The sequence below is a fragment of the Micrasema longulum genome, unplaced genomic scaffold (genome assembly GCF_059751315.1).
Source record: "Micrasema longulum isolate JH-2025_06_02 unplaced genomic scaffold, ASM5975131v1 h1tg000579l, whole genome shotgun sequence".
Lineage (NCBI taxonomy): Eukaryota > Metazoa > Arthropoda > Insecta > Trichoptera > Brachycentridae > Micrasema > Micrasema longulum.
In genome coordinates, this window is record NW_028277775.1 from 313,887 (window position 1) to 327,120 (window position 13,234).

At 33.4% G+C, this 13,234-nt stretch overlaps 1 protein-coding gene across 1 annotated transcript; it reads left to right on the forward strand.

Annotated features, from left to right (window-relative positions):
* Positions 1-5,950: 5,950 nt before the first annotated feature.
* On the forward strand, positions 5,951-10,635 carry nero (deoxyhypusine hydroxylase nero). Its single transcript, XM_088228349.1, has 4 exons — positions 5,951-6,381; positions 6,599-6,922; positions 7,918-8,107; positions 10,445-10,635. Exons 1-4 carry the CDS (start codon positions 6,102-6,104, stop codon positions 10,563-10,565), a joined length of 915 nt encoding a protein of 304 aa, XP_088084475.1. The 5' UTR covers positions 5,951-6,101; the 3' UTR covers positions 10,566-10,635.
* Positions 10,636-13,234: the final 2,599 nt, after the last annotated feature.

A 13,234-nucleotide genomic window follows, 5' to 3' on the forward strand; every position in this document is an offset into this window, starting at 1 on the left:
ATATATATAATATTTTGAACGAATTATTACGACTCTACTGATATACCCTCAGAGTAATAGTTCTCTAGAGAAGCACTATCGCATAGAACAAAAGCGTACCAAATTAAACAAAAAATGCATAACGGACGGTTTCGGTTAGCGCTTGCAATTCTCGACCTAAGTACATACGGCCCGTTGTATTGCTGTAAACTGTAGCTATTTTCGTAGTTGACCATAATATAAAGGTTTTTGTCCGTATGAGGGACTCTATTAGACAGTGACAAGTTATTACTCTTACGAAATAATTATTCTTGCGTATTCGTCAAAATAGACAAAAGAAGCTTGAAAAAGTAAGTTAAAGCAATCAATTTTGACGAAAACGCTTTTATAATTATTTTATTGAAATTAATTTATAAATTGGATCTTAGCCATTACTCCACGGGGGGCCTACTTTGTACATTTTTGTTGACACCGAAATAATGTTGTTTTCTCCTTGTATTTAAAGCTGCGTGCGTGTATAACATTTGATCAATAATTGTAATAAGTAGTTAACTTCATGTTGGCAATTGAAAACTCTAAGATGGGACCCAGGTCTTTTCATTAACGGACAATAGATTAGAGGGTATTTATTTAAACAATGGTGTAATCATATTTGTGTTTATGGTTGTGAAACACGAAACTTTGACAAAGACAATAATAACAATGATTGTAACAAGTGTCTTTACTGCACGCAATAAATACCTATAGGTACCATAATTTAGTTTTATTTCAATGCAAAAGGAGGACATTTTGAAAGTTGTGGTTTAGATATCATCATCGTACCATTTTCCGCCCACTATGGTGTATAATTCACTTCAGAGGTATCTATTATATGAAGGTGAGGTATTCAGTCTTACGCTTCTTGTGCCAGTCCAGAGACAGAGAAATATTTCAGCGTAAAACCTCTCTCTTCCTCAATATCTCCTCTTTTATTATTATTATTAATAATAATACACTGGCAGCTATTAAGGTGATGCGTGTATATCAAGTGTAGATGGTTATTAAACATTATAAATTGATGTGTGCATCTAGGCGGTTTTTGAACACATTAAAGCTAGGGTTTCCTAGGACAGCGGTGCCCGTATCTTAACGGCCGTAGTGAATGGTGATGCGGTGGACAGCCGTTGTAACGGTAACTAGAGAGTTGTTTCCCTGGAAAACGGTGTTAAATGGTGTTGATAACACCGTTTTCCTAGGAAACCACTCCCTAGTCAACGTTACGACGGCTGCCCACCGCATCACCGTTCACTACGGCCGTTTAGATACGGGCACCGCTGTCCTAGGAAACCCTAGCTTAACTGAACTAGCACCAATCACTTTCTCGGGAAGGCCATTCCATTTTTCCACAACTCGGTTTGTCAGGAAGTTTTTCCTGGAGTTGGATGAGAAGGAGGTAGTGTTTAGTTTCAATGAATGACCTCTGAGATGGCGGTTTTCATTTGTAGTGAACATTGATTTCAACTTGGGTACATTATATTGCTCAGTTAAGATTTTGAACGTTTCAATCGAGTCACCACACTGCCTCCGCTCTTCCAGTGAACGTATCCCTTAAGCGGTGCTCATATGATTGATTTATTAGAGAAACTACCATTTTAGTTGCTCTTCTCTGGACTTTCTCCAACAACTCTGTCTTTTTCAAAACAGGGACTCCAGATTTGGTAGGCATACTCCAGGAGTGGACGAACATATGTTTTATACATTTTGAGGAACAAATCTTGGGTGATGTGAGCTTTCCTTACTATTTACATTTATTATTTACTTTTAAGACTGAAGAATCACATATAATAATAAAATTGTAATTACTTTTTCATATTATTCTAAAATAAACAATTTACTGCCTTAGAACGGGGAAGCTATCCCTAATTAGACAGTTTAGATGAACCAACAGCAAAAATAAAAAATATATATGTTTACTGTTACTACTTAATTAATTTGTTGTATGAATAATTCGTTGTAAATTGCTGTAATAAATATGTATAAAATAAATAAATAAATAAATACTAAATATTATTTTTTCCCATGGAATACTAGCATCAATATTGATTTTTTTATACAGGTACATAAAATGCTTATTCCATTTTTTGCGTTCGTTTTGAAACTAAAATTATATAAAAAAAACCCATTTTGTTTCATTGGTTGGTTGGAAGAAATTACCACCAGCATCAAGCCAGTTAAAGTACTGACGTGTGTGACATAAGGTCCATATTTTGCGTCGATCTTGCATAATTATTTTTTCATTGAAAATGTGTTCCAATTAGTGATGAAACGGATAATGATTTGGCTGGATACCGGACCAGCCCCTAGGCCGGATGGCAGGATATCCGGCTCATCATAAAAAAAAAACAATAAAAACACACCGGTACTCGAATTTCTCTCAGAGTTACAAAAATTATAATGTCCATAACATAAAAAGCAGGTAAAAATATTTTCATAATATTTTAAATGGTGCCTTATCGATCAATGAGATGCATATTTATTTGATTTATTTTTATTTATTCCATTATAAACCATATTAAATAATTAAAATAATGTGGTACTGGGGTTACGCGTGCCGAGGACACTTAAATCAATATCGTTTAAAAGTTTATTGATAAAAAAACTACAACGGTTTTGGGTAGTTTCACCCCTTCCGCTTTATTTTTTTAAGCAAATACATTTTTAATTAAAAAACATTTTTTGATAAATATTTTTTTATTTCCGAATATGCATACATTAAAAAAACATGTTCAATTGAACGTAGTTATGCAGAAAGCAGCCAGTCCACAATTTTGAAAAAATGAAATATTGGTGTTATCGGGTGCAGTAAGGTCTATTCTATGTTTTGCTAAAAACAACCAGGCCGCTTTAATACAAAAAACTGTAATAATCACCTTCTGAAAATAGTGTTGCTCTCAAAAATGGCATATCTCAATTTGCAAAAAACACCCACAGCTCTTGAAAAATCTTACGGTACTTTAAAACTACTCCTACAACTCAAATACGTAATTACATACTTGGTTGAAATATTAAAATAACTAATGTATTAATTGTTTATCATTTGTCAAAGTCAAAAGCATTCTAACTGTTGTGTAGATTTGATTATTCACTGTTTTCACAAACGTGCTATTATCTCAGTTTCACTTTTCTATGGCTGGCTGCTTTCTGCATAACTACGTTCAATTATAGGTTACCGACGAAGATACATGAAATTTTCATGCAAATTCACTCATTTTCGTACACAAATATCGGTTTTTCTTTACAGAAAGTCGAAGATAACTTTGTTAACTTCCCATTGTAATCGGGGCCCAGGAGATGAAAACTCAAAATATTGTAATCATCTTACCACAATTATTTTTTTTCCCGCTACACAGACATGCATAGGGCACTGCATAGATACTCCAAATTGCAGCGTTTCTAGATCAATTTTGAAACATCTACACGCTGCAACATTTCATCGGACAATGAAATTTTGCGATGTAGAAATACCTTCAAAATAAAATAAATATTTGTCATCCACCCTACTAGAAATCGAATCCGGAACACCAATTAAAGTAAGCGAACATACCAAACATTAAGTACACGCACTACTTTGCGGACTCCTTCGCTAGATTGCCTTAATTAGGATTTTTAGTAGTAGCAGATAATAGCGGGCGGATTGAGAACACTTGTCCAGATCTATTTCACAAAGAGAACAGAATTTTCCATTTACCCGGAAACGAAAAAAAGAATTGTACAAAAAAAATATAGCACCCATCAAAAAATTCGTTTTGATGATATTTTTTAAAAGGAAGAATTTTTTAAATATTATTGTTGACATTCACTTAAAATTGCATTTTAATTATATTTCGAAATCAAATACTTGATTAGTAATTATTAGTTAATTATTTTAATTCGAAATAAAATATAGCTACATATATTCAAACAGTACGAGAACAGTGATATTATACATTAAAACAATTGTACGAGAACACTTATTCTCTCAATACAATTTTTTTAGAAGCAAAACTGAAAAATATAGGCGGATTAAACATAATCATGACATAACCTTTAAAAATCATTTCGAATCCATTGATATATTATATAATTATGTAATTATACCTCGGTGTACGAATTTAATATTTTAACATTGATATATTACAGTAGCGGCGTTAGGGTAGGGCGCGCTTGGGCGACCGCCCAGGGCGCCAGATATAAAGGGGCGCTGCAGGCGCCCTTTTTTACCCCCTCGCTCATAGAGCGAGTCCAACTTACTCGTAAATTTTCTAAATATAGCGACAAACTCGTTATAGTGGCCCACGATGAGCCTTTGACTTCTCCAAAAAATAAATTTGATGTTGAATTTTTCAACAGCCTTTTGGACACTACCTTTATTTCGTTCAATGAAAGATTTGAAAAGTTAAATGAGTACTCAAAATCTTGGTCTTTTATGTTCAATATAAAAAAGATTCCAGATAAACCAGACATTCTCAAACTCTGTAGTAATTTCCAATTGAAATCAATAGTAGATTCTTAATCCGATATATATGGTTGTATGTTGTGTAATGAACTCGTAAGTTTGAAATCATTTTTGCCTGATCAGAATGTGGTTAATCCTGTCATTGTTTTGAATTTGATCAAAGATCGTAACTTACAAAAACTGTATCCAAATGTATGGATAGCGTTGCGAATATTAATCACTAAACTTACCTGTAACGGTTGCTAGTTGGGAAAGAAGTTTTTCTAAACTTAAACTGATAAAAACTTATCTACGATCGACAATATCTCAATCTAAATTGACAAACTTGGCATCTTTGTAAATCGAAAACGAAATTGCGGAAAGCATAACATAAAACGTTTTTTTAAATAAATGGTTATTTCATTATAAACCTTGCCGATTTCGTATGGGTTTAAAGGGGTGGAAGATAGGGGGCGCCGTAGAAATCCCGCCCAGGGCGCTGGTAGTGCTAAAACCGGCCCTGGATATATATTTACACACTAGATGCGACCCGTTTTGTATTCCATTCAACCTAAGTTCCGTAACCTATATAACGTACCTATAATATAGTAGCGTAAAAAGGCGCAACATACAGCTTAGAATTTACTGTAAACTGGTGTCTGCTTCCACTTTCTATTATGTTGTATCCCAACTCAACACAGGATCCTCGGCCTCACAAAGTTTGAGATACGTTATAATTTTATTTTTTTTGTAATATGTATGTATTTGTATGAATAAATAAATTAATTTTTGCCCGTCTACAGTTAGTTTTTTATTACCCTACTTCGCGTTTTGCACGGCAATATTAAGGTACAAGACAACGCTCATTTTTTGGAACATAATTTTAAAATATCCATAGAATTAAGAACTATTCTCAACTCTATGAAAATATTTCGATTAACTTATATTTGACTGTATTTTGTGAAAGTGTAATCGTTAATTTTCAGTCAATATAAAATCAAATTTAATAAGTGCAATGCATAGAATTATAATACAAGTGCTATGGCGCAATCGTGGTGCAATGAGAGATAAAGGCAATTCATTATATGTTAAAATAATTAACTTTATTTTACTCTTTGGAAAACAATTATTTCTCCATTTGGTAATGAAGCAGTATTTTTATTTTTTCTTTTGTTATTTGAATAAAGCCAAAGAAAGAAAATTGATAGCAAAATCTCAAACTCTAACAAAAAACAAAAACATTAATGTATTTGTTTTGTTTTTACGAAACAGCGCAGCGTTCTTATTTTGATTTTTTTTTAAATTGGTAGGTATATGATAATTAAATGAAAAAGTAATTTATTTTTGTATTTTTGAATGGGAAATTAAAAAATAAATATGCTTATATTTTTAGAGCAGTATTGTGTTGTGTAAAAAAACCATAGTTTTTTATAAATGTAGATGCAGCATTAAATCTTTTATCCATAGACAACGATGTATTTTTTTGTTGGTCAAACTTGTTACCTGTCTTTGAACGAACTTCTTGCCATGATATAATCTATGATGTCAGATGTCAGTCATGTAATCTTAATCTGTGGTCGGCCCATGTGTCAATGTGTCATTCTGTTTTACACATTTGACGTTTGTTTTTGTTCTTAACCTCAGTTTCTCTGTATATACTCGCATAACAATGGTTAATATCGATGATAATAAAGTAAAAAATATAGGGAAGGTGTTAAATGACAAAAGTCGGCCTCTCAAAGAAAGATTTAGGGCTCTATTTACCTTAAAGAATCTAGGTGGATCAACGGCAATTGAGTGCATAAATCAATGTTTTAAAGACGAGTCGGCACTCCTTAAGCATGAGTTAGCTTACTGTTTGGGCCAAATGCAAGATGTTTCCGCTATTCCCGTCCTGATCAAAGTATTGGAAAATAAAAACCAGGAGCCAATGGTCCGCCACGAAGCCGGTATGTGTTTGAAAATATTGATTCTTTCAAAAATATATATATATAGTCAGTTTGTGTCGCATATGAATAAAATTATTTATACGAATACTGTCTTTCTTTACGTAAGTAAGTATGTAATTCATTAAGGAACATTTAATTAGATATGTAGTGATGAAAATTTTGAATTGACGATTTAAATAAATAAATTTTCAATGACTATTGTAATGTTGATTTACAGCTGAGGCTTTAGGAGCAATCGGGGACCCACAAGTTAAAGCTCTTCTAGAATTATACGCTAAGGATCCAATAGTAGAAGTTGCTGAGACTTGCCAAATAGCTCTCGAACGGTTAAATTGGCTCACCAAACCAGCCGGTCAAGAGACGCCTCTATCGGTGAATCCGTATGCTTCTGTAGACCCCGCGCCCCCATCAGAAAATCAAGATGTAGAAATCCTAAAGAAAACCTTGCTTGATGAAAGCTTATCATTGTATGAGAGATATCGCGCGATGTTTGCGCTACGTAACATGCGAACACATGATTCTGTCGTCGCTCTTGGACAAGGTTAGACATCATTACATTTTTAAAATTTACATTATACCATTATTTTGTTGTCCATGTGCGTCTTTGCTACACATACATGCATTTATCGCCGACGGCAATCCATCACTGCGTAACTCAAAGTTAACCACTTTAGAGGACAGATATTAAAACGTTCTTTTTGAGTATGTTCAGTAAAATTGCGGATTTTTATTTCTAGATTTAGGTAAATCAAAGTAAGATTTACCGAAATGTTTAAAAAAAATAAAAAAATATTGCACACGCACAAAATAAAAAACGTTTTAATCTCTCTCTAAAGCGGTCAAATTTGAAATATGGTGGATTGCCGTCGATGTTATGTTTTGTTTGTTTGTAATTATAGTACAAAAGCGACCATTACCCGTCTGTTTTACTAACATTTTGTATGAAAAATAATGACGTGGAATAATTATTTCAACTAGGTAACTTCGGATTTTTTTGCTGACCACTAAAACACTTCTTTGTATCCGCTTCTATGAATGTTACAAATAGACAAGTGGTCCATTCAAATTATGATAATAATGTGATTTGAATGGACCACAATAAGTGTTGTAATCGGTTTAGGCTGTAAATGTAGTAAAAAGTAAATGCGCATCGTGAGGTATAATAATAAATATTGTGCCATTAATTAAATCATGTTTTCCCACAAAATACGCGCCAAACTAATAAAATGTAGTTGTGTTTTTTTGTTGTCATAATTGCTTTAAAATCAATTACAACTAAAAATAATTTTTCGTCCAGAATTTGCAGTAAGTATTCTTTCCAAAGCTTGTAATATTTTGTTTGAAAGTCTGCATATTACTGCCATCTATGTGCTCTCTTCGAAAGTAATATTGTCAATTGCCATAAAATCAAACATGGTTAACAGTTTTACTGTTCCTTAGTAGATTAAACTTTATTTCTCACCTTATAAATGATATTTACTTACAGAATTTCTTATTGATTAATTTATTACCAAATATATAATGATTTATTATCAGGTTTAAAAGCATCCAGCGCTCTATTTCGCCATGAAATAGCTTTTGTCCTAGGCCAGATGCAACATGAGAGTAGTGTTCCCTTTCTCATAGCTAACTTGGAGGATGGAAAAGAGAATGAGATGGTACGCCACGAGTGCGCAGAGGCGTTAGGTGCAATTGCAACACCTGTTTGTATGGATGTCTTACAAAGGTACCTTTGAACTCTGTATTAATTATTTAAAAAATATTTTTAAGTATTTCTTTGCTGTAATTGAACCTGTTGGCTTGCTGAGGTCCAAAAGATATAAGTGTTAATTACTAAATTCAGTTTTATATAGAAATTACTAGAAACTATGTACGTAGCCATTGTATAATACATTTTTAGTAGTACAAAATAAGGATTACGCTATTCTCTTCAACTTGTCCTTCATGTAAATCGCAAGCTTCTTGATTTTTGTTTTAGTATAAATTATTAATACCATAATGTATATGGCTTTTTAACTTAATAATGCGAGCATTGATGATCAATGCGTGATTATGCAATCAATCTCGTAAAGTATGACGAACCGTGCTTAGCACAAGAGTAAACATAGCATTTGTTAGTATGTAGTGAAAACAAGAGCAAAATACGATTTTGATGAGAGTGAGATATTGTATGTTATAAGAACGAACTTGCGAAATGAAGGCATCACATACTAAATACTCTAGTTATCACAATTCAGAGCAATATTTCACTAGATTATGAATTACCAAAAAAATTTCATCATTTTTCTTTGAGCATTATATGAGTTATTTAATATGTCAATTTGTCTCTGTGATTTAAGCTTACCTAGTTTAAGAGACAAATATTTTAAAAAAGAATTGTAGTTATGATTTAATAATAAATTAATAATGAATAAATCTGTAAAAGAGTAATAAGTAAAAGTGTGCCATTCTATGAAATAAGGCGGTCTGTACAGAAATGATGTAATCCACAAACATGTGAAACTGAGATAATCACGTTCAAAGTTTAGCCATGTAGCTATAGCATGTTGAAACTGGCAATAATGTGAGGAGTGCCATCTATTAATGAATGGAAAAAGGTGGGTTCAACCACTTCTAGTTCATAAAACGCATGGTAAGTGGGTAAAACGCCCCTTCCGATGGTTGACTTCATTTATACCTTTTTGTGGATTATGTCACTTCTGCGCTGAACGCCTCAAATATTAAACTTGTGCATTGTAGATGTCAGCACGAATTAAATATCGACCAGAAAGTTGTAATGTTAATAATTATTATTGAATTAGAAATATCAAATATGAAGTGAATAAGTAGACAATAATATAACGTAATTTATTTTTAAAAACATCTCAATCTTCTTCTTCTTCAGCCTTATTCTCTCTACTGCTGGATAAAGGCCTCTACCAAACGTCTCCATTCCTTCCTATCATCCGCTTTCATCATCCACGTTTTATAGGCAATGTCGTCGACCCATCTTTTCTGTGGCCTTCCAACACTTCTTTTGTTTGCCCACGGTCTCCACTTTATTATTCTGGGTGTCCACCTGCCATCATTTTGTCTCGCCAAGTGCCCTGTCCACTGCTATTTCAATTTCGCTACACGATCCATGATATCCACAACTCCGGTTCGGCGCCTTATTTCTTCATTTCTTACTCTGTCTCTTAGACATACACCGAGCATCTGTCTTTCCATGGATCGTTGCGTGCATTTTAATTTCTGGCTACTTTTTTGTGTTATAGACATGGTTTCTAGTCCGTATGTTTTCACCGGCAATATGCACGATTCATATACTTGTCTTTTCAAGCATACAGGGACTTCTTTATTTTCAAAAATGTATTTAAGTTTGCCGAAAGCAACCCAACTTAGCCTTATTCTTCTTGGTAACTCCGCTATCTGGTTATCTTTACCAAGTTTGACTTTGTGTCCTAGATATATATATTCGTCAACCACTTCGATTTTATTATTGTTAATGAAAATGTCTCGTCCTGTTGGACTCATAATCTTTGTTTTATGAATATTCGTTTCCAAAACAATCCTTTTTGAAGCTTTATGTAGTTCCATAATTATTTCGCCTAGTTCATCCGTGTCTTTACTTATGACTACTATATCATCTGCGAATCTGATGTGACTCAAGTACATGCCGTCGATCTTTACAGCCTTATTTTCCCAATTTAGGGTTTTAAATACATCCTCTAAGGCTAGCGTAAAGAGCTTTGGCGATATTGTGTCCCCTTGTCTGACACCTTTCTCTATTTTGATTTTATAAGTTTTTGTGTCCTCATTAATCCTCACATCCATAGTTGCATTGTCATATATTAATTTTATTAATCTAATGTATCTAGAATCAACTCGGGCATTTTGGAGTGCTTCAATAACAGCCCATTTTTCAACTGAGTCAAACGCTTTTCGATAGTCGATAAAAGCTAAATGTAGTGCTATGTTTAGTTAAAAAAAAAAAACATCTCAATAAACAACTTAATATGTTGCTATAGCATTAATCTCTCTGGTTTATTTTCCATCATATAGTGAATTGTTCCTTTTGTTTTAGATACCTTGCAGACAGCAAATTGGTGGTAAAAGAAAGCTGTGAAATTGCTTTGGATATGTGCGAGTATGAAAACAGTCCCGAATTTCAGTATGCCAATATGGTTGCTAAAGCGGATGCATAGCACAAATTAAAATGTTCTTGTTAAAATTACAGTATTTTATTTTATATATTAAAAGCTATGTTTTTAAAAACTAGTGTATTTAATTTGTCTATTTTTTTATTAGGAAAAATATGTAAATGTATATGTGAAATATATAATAATACAAGATGGTAAAAATAATAAATCTTCAAAGATGTAAAAATTTGGTAAGAACACAGTGTAGGCTGAATGATGACATTTATGTATGTATTTAATATGTGATTGTCACAATTTTTTAAATGAAAATTTGACCTACACCTGCACGAATGACAGATATTTCCTATGAGATAGAGATTTTTTTTTTTCATCCCTAGAGGCTAGTCAGCGGGGAGGAAAGAGAGGATATGAAAGAAAGTGTTGAATATAATAATTAAGAAAAAATATTTCTTGAATATTTTTCCTTACATTTGACGAAAATCGAACCCACGGTGCCAGTTTCACAATTGGCCATCTAATCAACTTCATGATGGCGACTATCTACCTTTTTGAGAATGCAATATGGAAGTTTAAACTTTACAGAATTTTGGCAGGTTGAAGCGGACCAGCTGATTGTCAGTGATCACATCACATCATCTTCAATGATGTAATAGAATCCCATTTTTTTTTCATCTTCTCTTAGTGCCCTGTCAGATATCCCCAACGTTGGCAATCACTCTGGCAAAAGTCTCTGTCCTGTGCTGCCCGGAAAATCTTCTCCACAGTCCTGAAGCCAGTCCAGTCTCGTATATTTCGCAGCCTGGACATTTGTCTTCTTCCAGCCCTTCTGTGACCCTCAATCTTGCCAATCAAGTGGTACTTTTCTCCACGCATTATATGCCCCAGATATGAAATTTTACGGACTTTTATGGTGGTTAAGAGTTCTCTGTTCGTTCTAGCTCGACTTAAGAGTTCTGAGTTCGTTATCTGGTCTGTCCAAGATATTTTAAGCATTCTGCGATGCAACCACATCTCAAAAGCCTCCAGCCTATTCATAGTATTCATTTTAAGAGTCCAAGCCTCACAGCCATACAACAATACAGACCGCACATAACATTTTACCAATCTTTGCCTTATTTTCAAGTTGAGATTAGCATTGCAGAAGAGGGATTTCATTTTATTAAAAGCAGGTCTTGCTGTCTCAATTCTGCATTTAATTTCTATATCTGGGTCAAGGGTCTCTATTAAAATGCTGCCAAGGTATTTAAATTTGTCCACCCTTTCAATGTCACTACTCTTTAACTCGAGATATTTTTTTTTTGGTTTTTGTAAAAAGTTTATTTTATTTAATTTTATTTAGGAAGGCCGACAGAGAGACGTGCGTGCCATTTAATTTTACACCCCTTTATAATAAAAAATGTTTAAAAAAAGTGTAAATGTAATTTTACTAAGAAAAAAAATAATTTTAAGTAATTTGTTTCAAACTTCACTTTAAATTATAGAACAATAATAAAGGCTTTGGTTTATTTATTAAGGATAATTTATAGAGCACGATTTTGGTAAAACTCCACCCCAAGGGCACTGTACATTAAACTTTCTAGCATGTCTTACTAAGTTAATAAGTTGCTTTCGTGGGTGTATTTTGTCATATGAAGTACTTATTGACATGCATATAGGAAAATTATGAAAGTATCATTTTGGCTTCGTTAATTTATTGACATTTGGAAATAAGGTCTTGTGGGGAAAAAATAAGTACTGGGCAAGAGGAACAAAAACTCAATTATCAAAATCTATAGAATAACCTCTTGTGTGGCTGTGGTGTAACACGAGTCTACATAGGATACCAGACTTGATATATCTCTCTTATTAATTTGAATGATGAAGTTGTATTTTCTGTAATCTTTAAATGTCCATATTCACATCAGATTTATCATTCCTTTTCCGCATCTAATGGTTCATTGGGCGCTGCATTGGTACACCGATCGCATAGTTCCTTGATCATTTTTGTTACATGAAAGGCGGCCTCCACCGGCGTGGTGCAGTGGTCAAGACGCTTGACTCACACACGGAAGGTTCCGGGTTCGATTCCCGGTGAGAGCACAAAAATTTAAAAATGTGATTTTTCTCAAGCCTGGGTGTTCTGTGATGTAATTCACCACTGTAATTGGGCCTCCTGGCCTGTTGTGGTGCAAAAAAAATATGAATATGAAAGTAAGATGATCAGTCTTACGCTTCAGGTACCAGTCTAGGGATTATGAAATATTCTAGTGTAAAACACCCTTTAAAATAATATTTCATATCAACCATGTTGGGAATCGAACCCGAGACCTCTTGCATGGTAGGCAAATGCTCTGATCATAACACCACGAGGCCGACAACACATCGAATTTGGAAAGTAAAATTTGTATAAATTTGCTGGATTTTAACACACAAAATATTTATCCTTACCAGGGTCAAAGTACCAATGAATGACCGTTTAAGGTTCAGCTTGTAGTGAAATCCACATTAAAGGTATAAATTTAATTATTTAAGCATACAAAATAAACGAAAACAATAAAAAACACATTAATTTTTCTAAGTACTTACTTATATTTTTTTATTGAAATACGAGTATTACAATTATAATTAAAATTATTCCAAAAATATAGCAGATTCACCAGTGAATGACCACTACTACAGTAAAAATAATACTCAGATTTAGTTACATCATAACATTATAAAACACCCTAACACAT

Bases quoted from the DNA above. Each gene is read 5' to 3' on its own strand.
- nero (XM_088228349.1), top strand. From the start codon at position 6,102: ATGGTTAATATCGATGATAATAAAGTAAAAAATATAGGGAAGGTGTTA. The intron at 6,382-6,598 runs GTATGTGTTTGA...GTTGATTTACAG, and splicing joins AATGGTCCGCCACGAAGCCG to CTGAGGCTTTAGGAGCAATC. The intron at 6,923-7,917 runs GTTAGACATCAT...ATTTATTATCAG, and splicing joins TGTCGTCGCTCTTGGACAAG to GTTTAAAAGCATCCAGCGCT.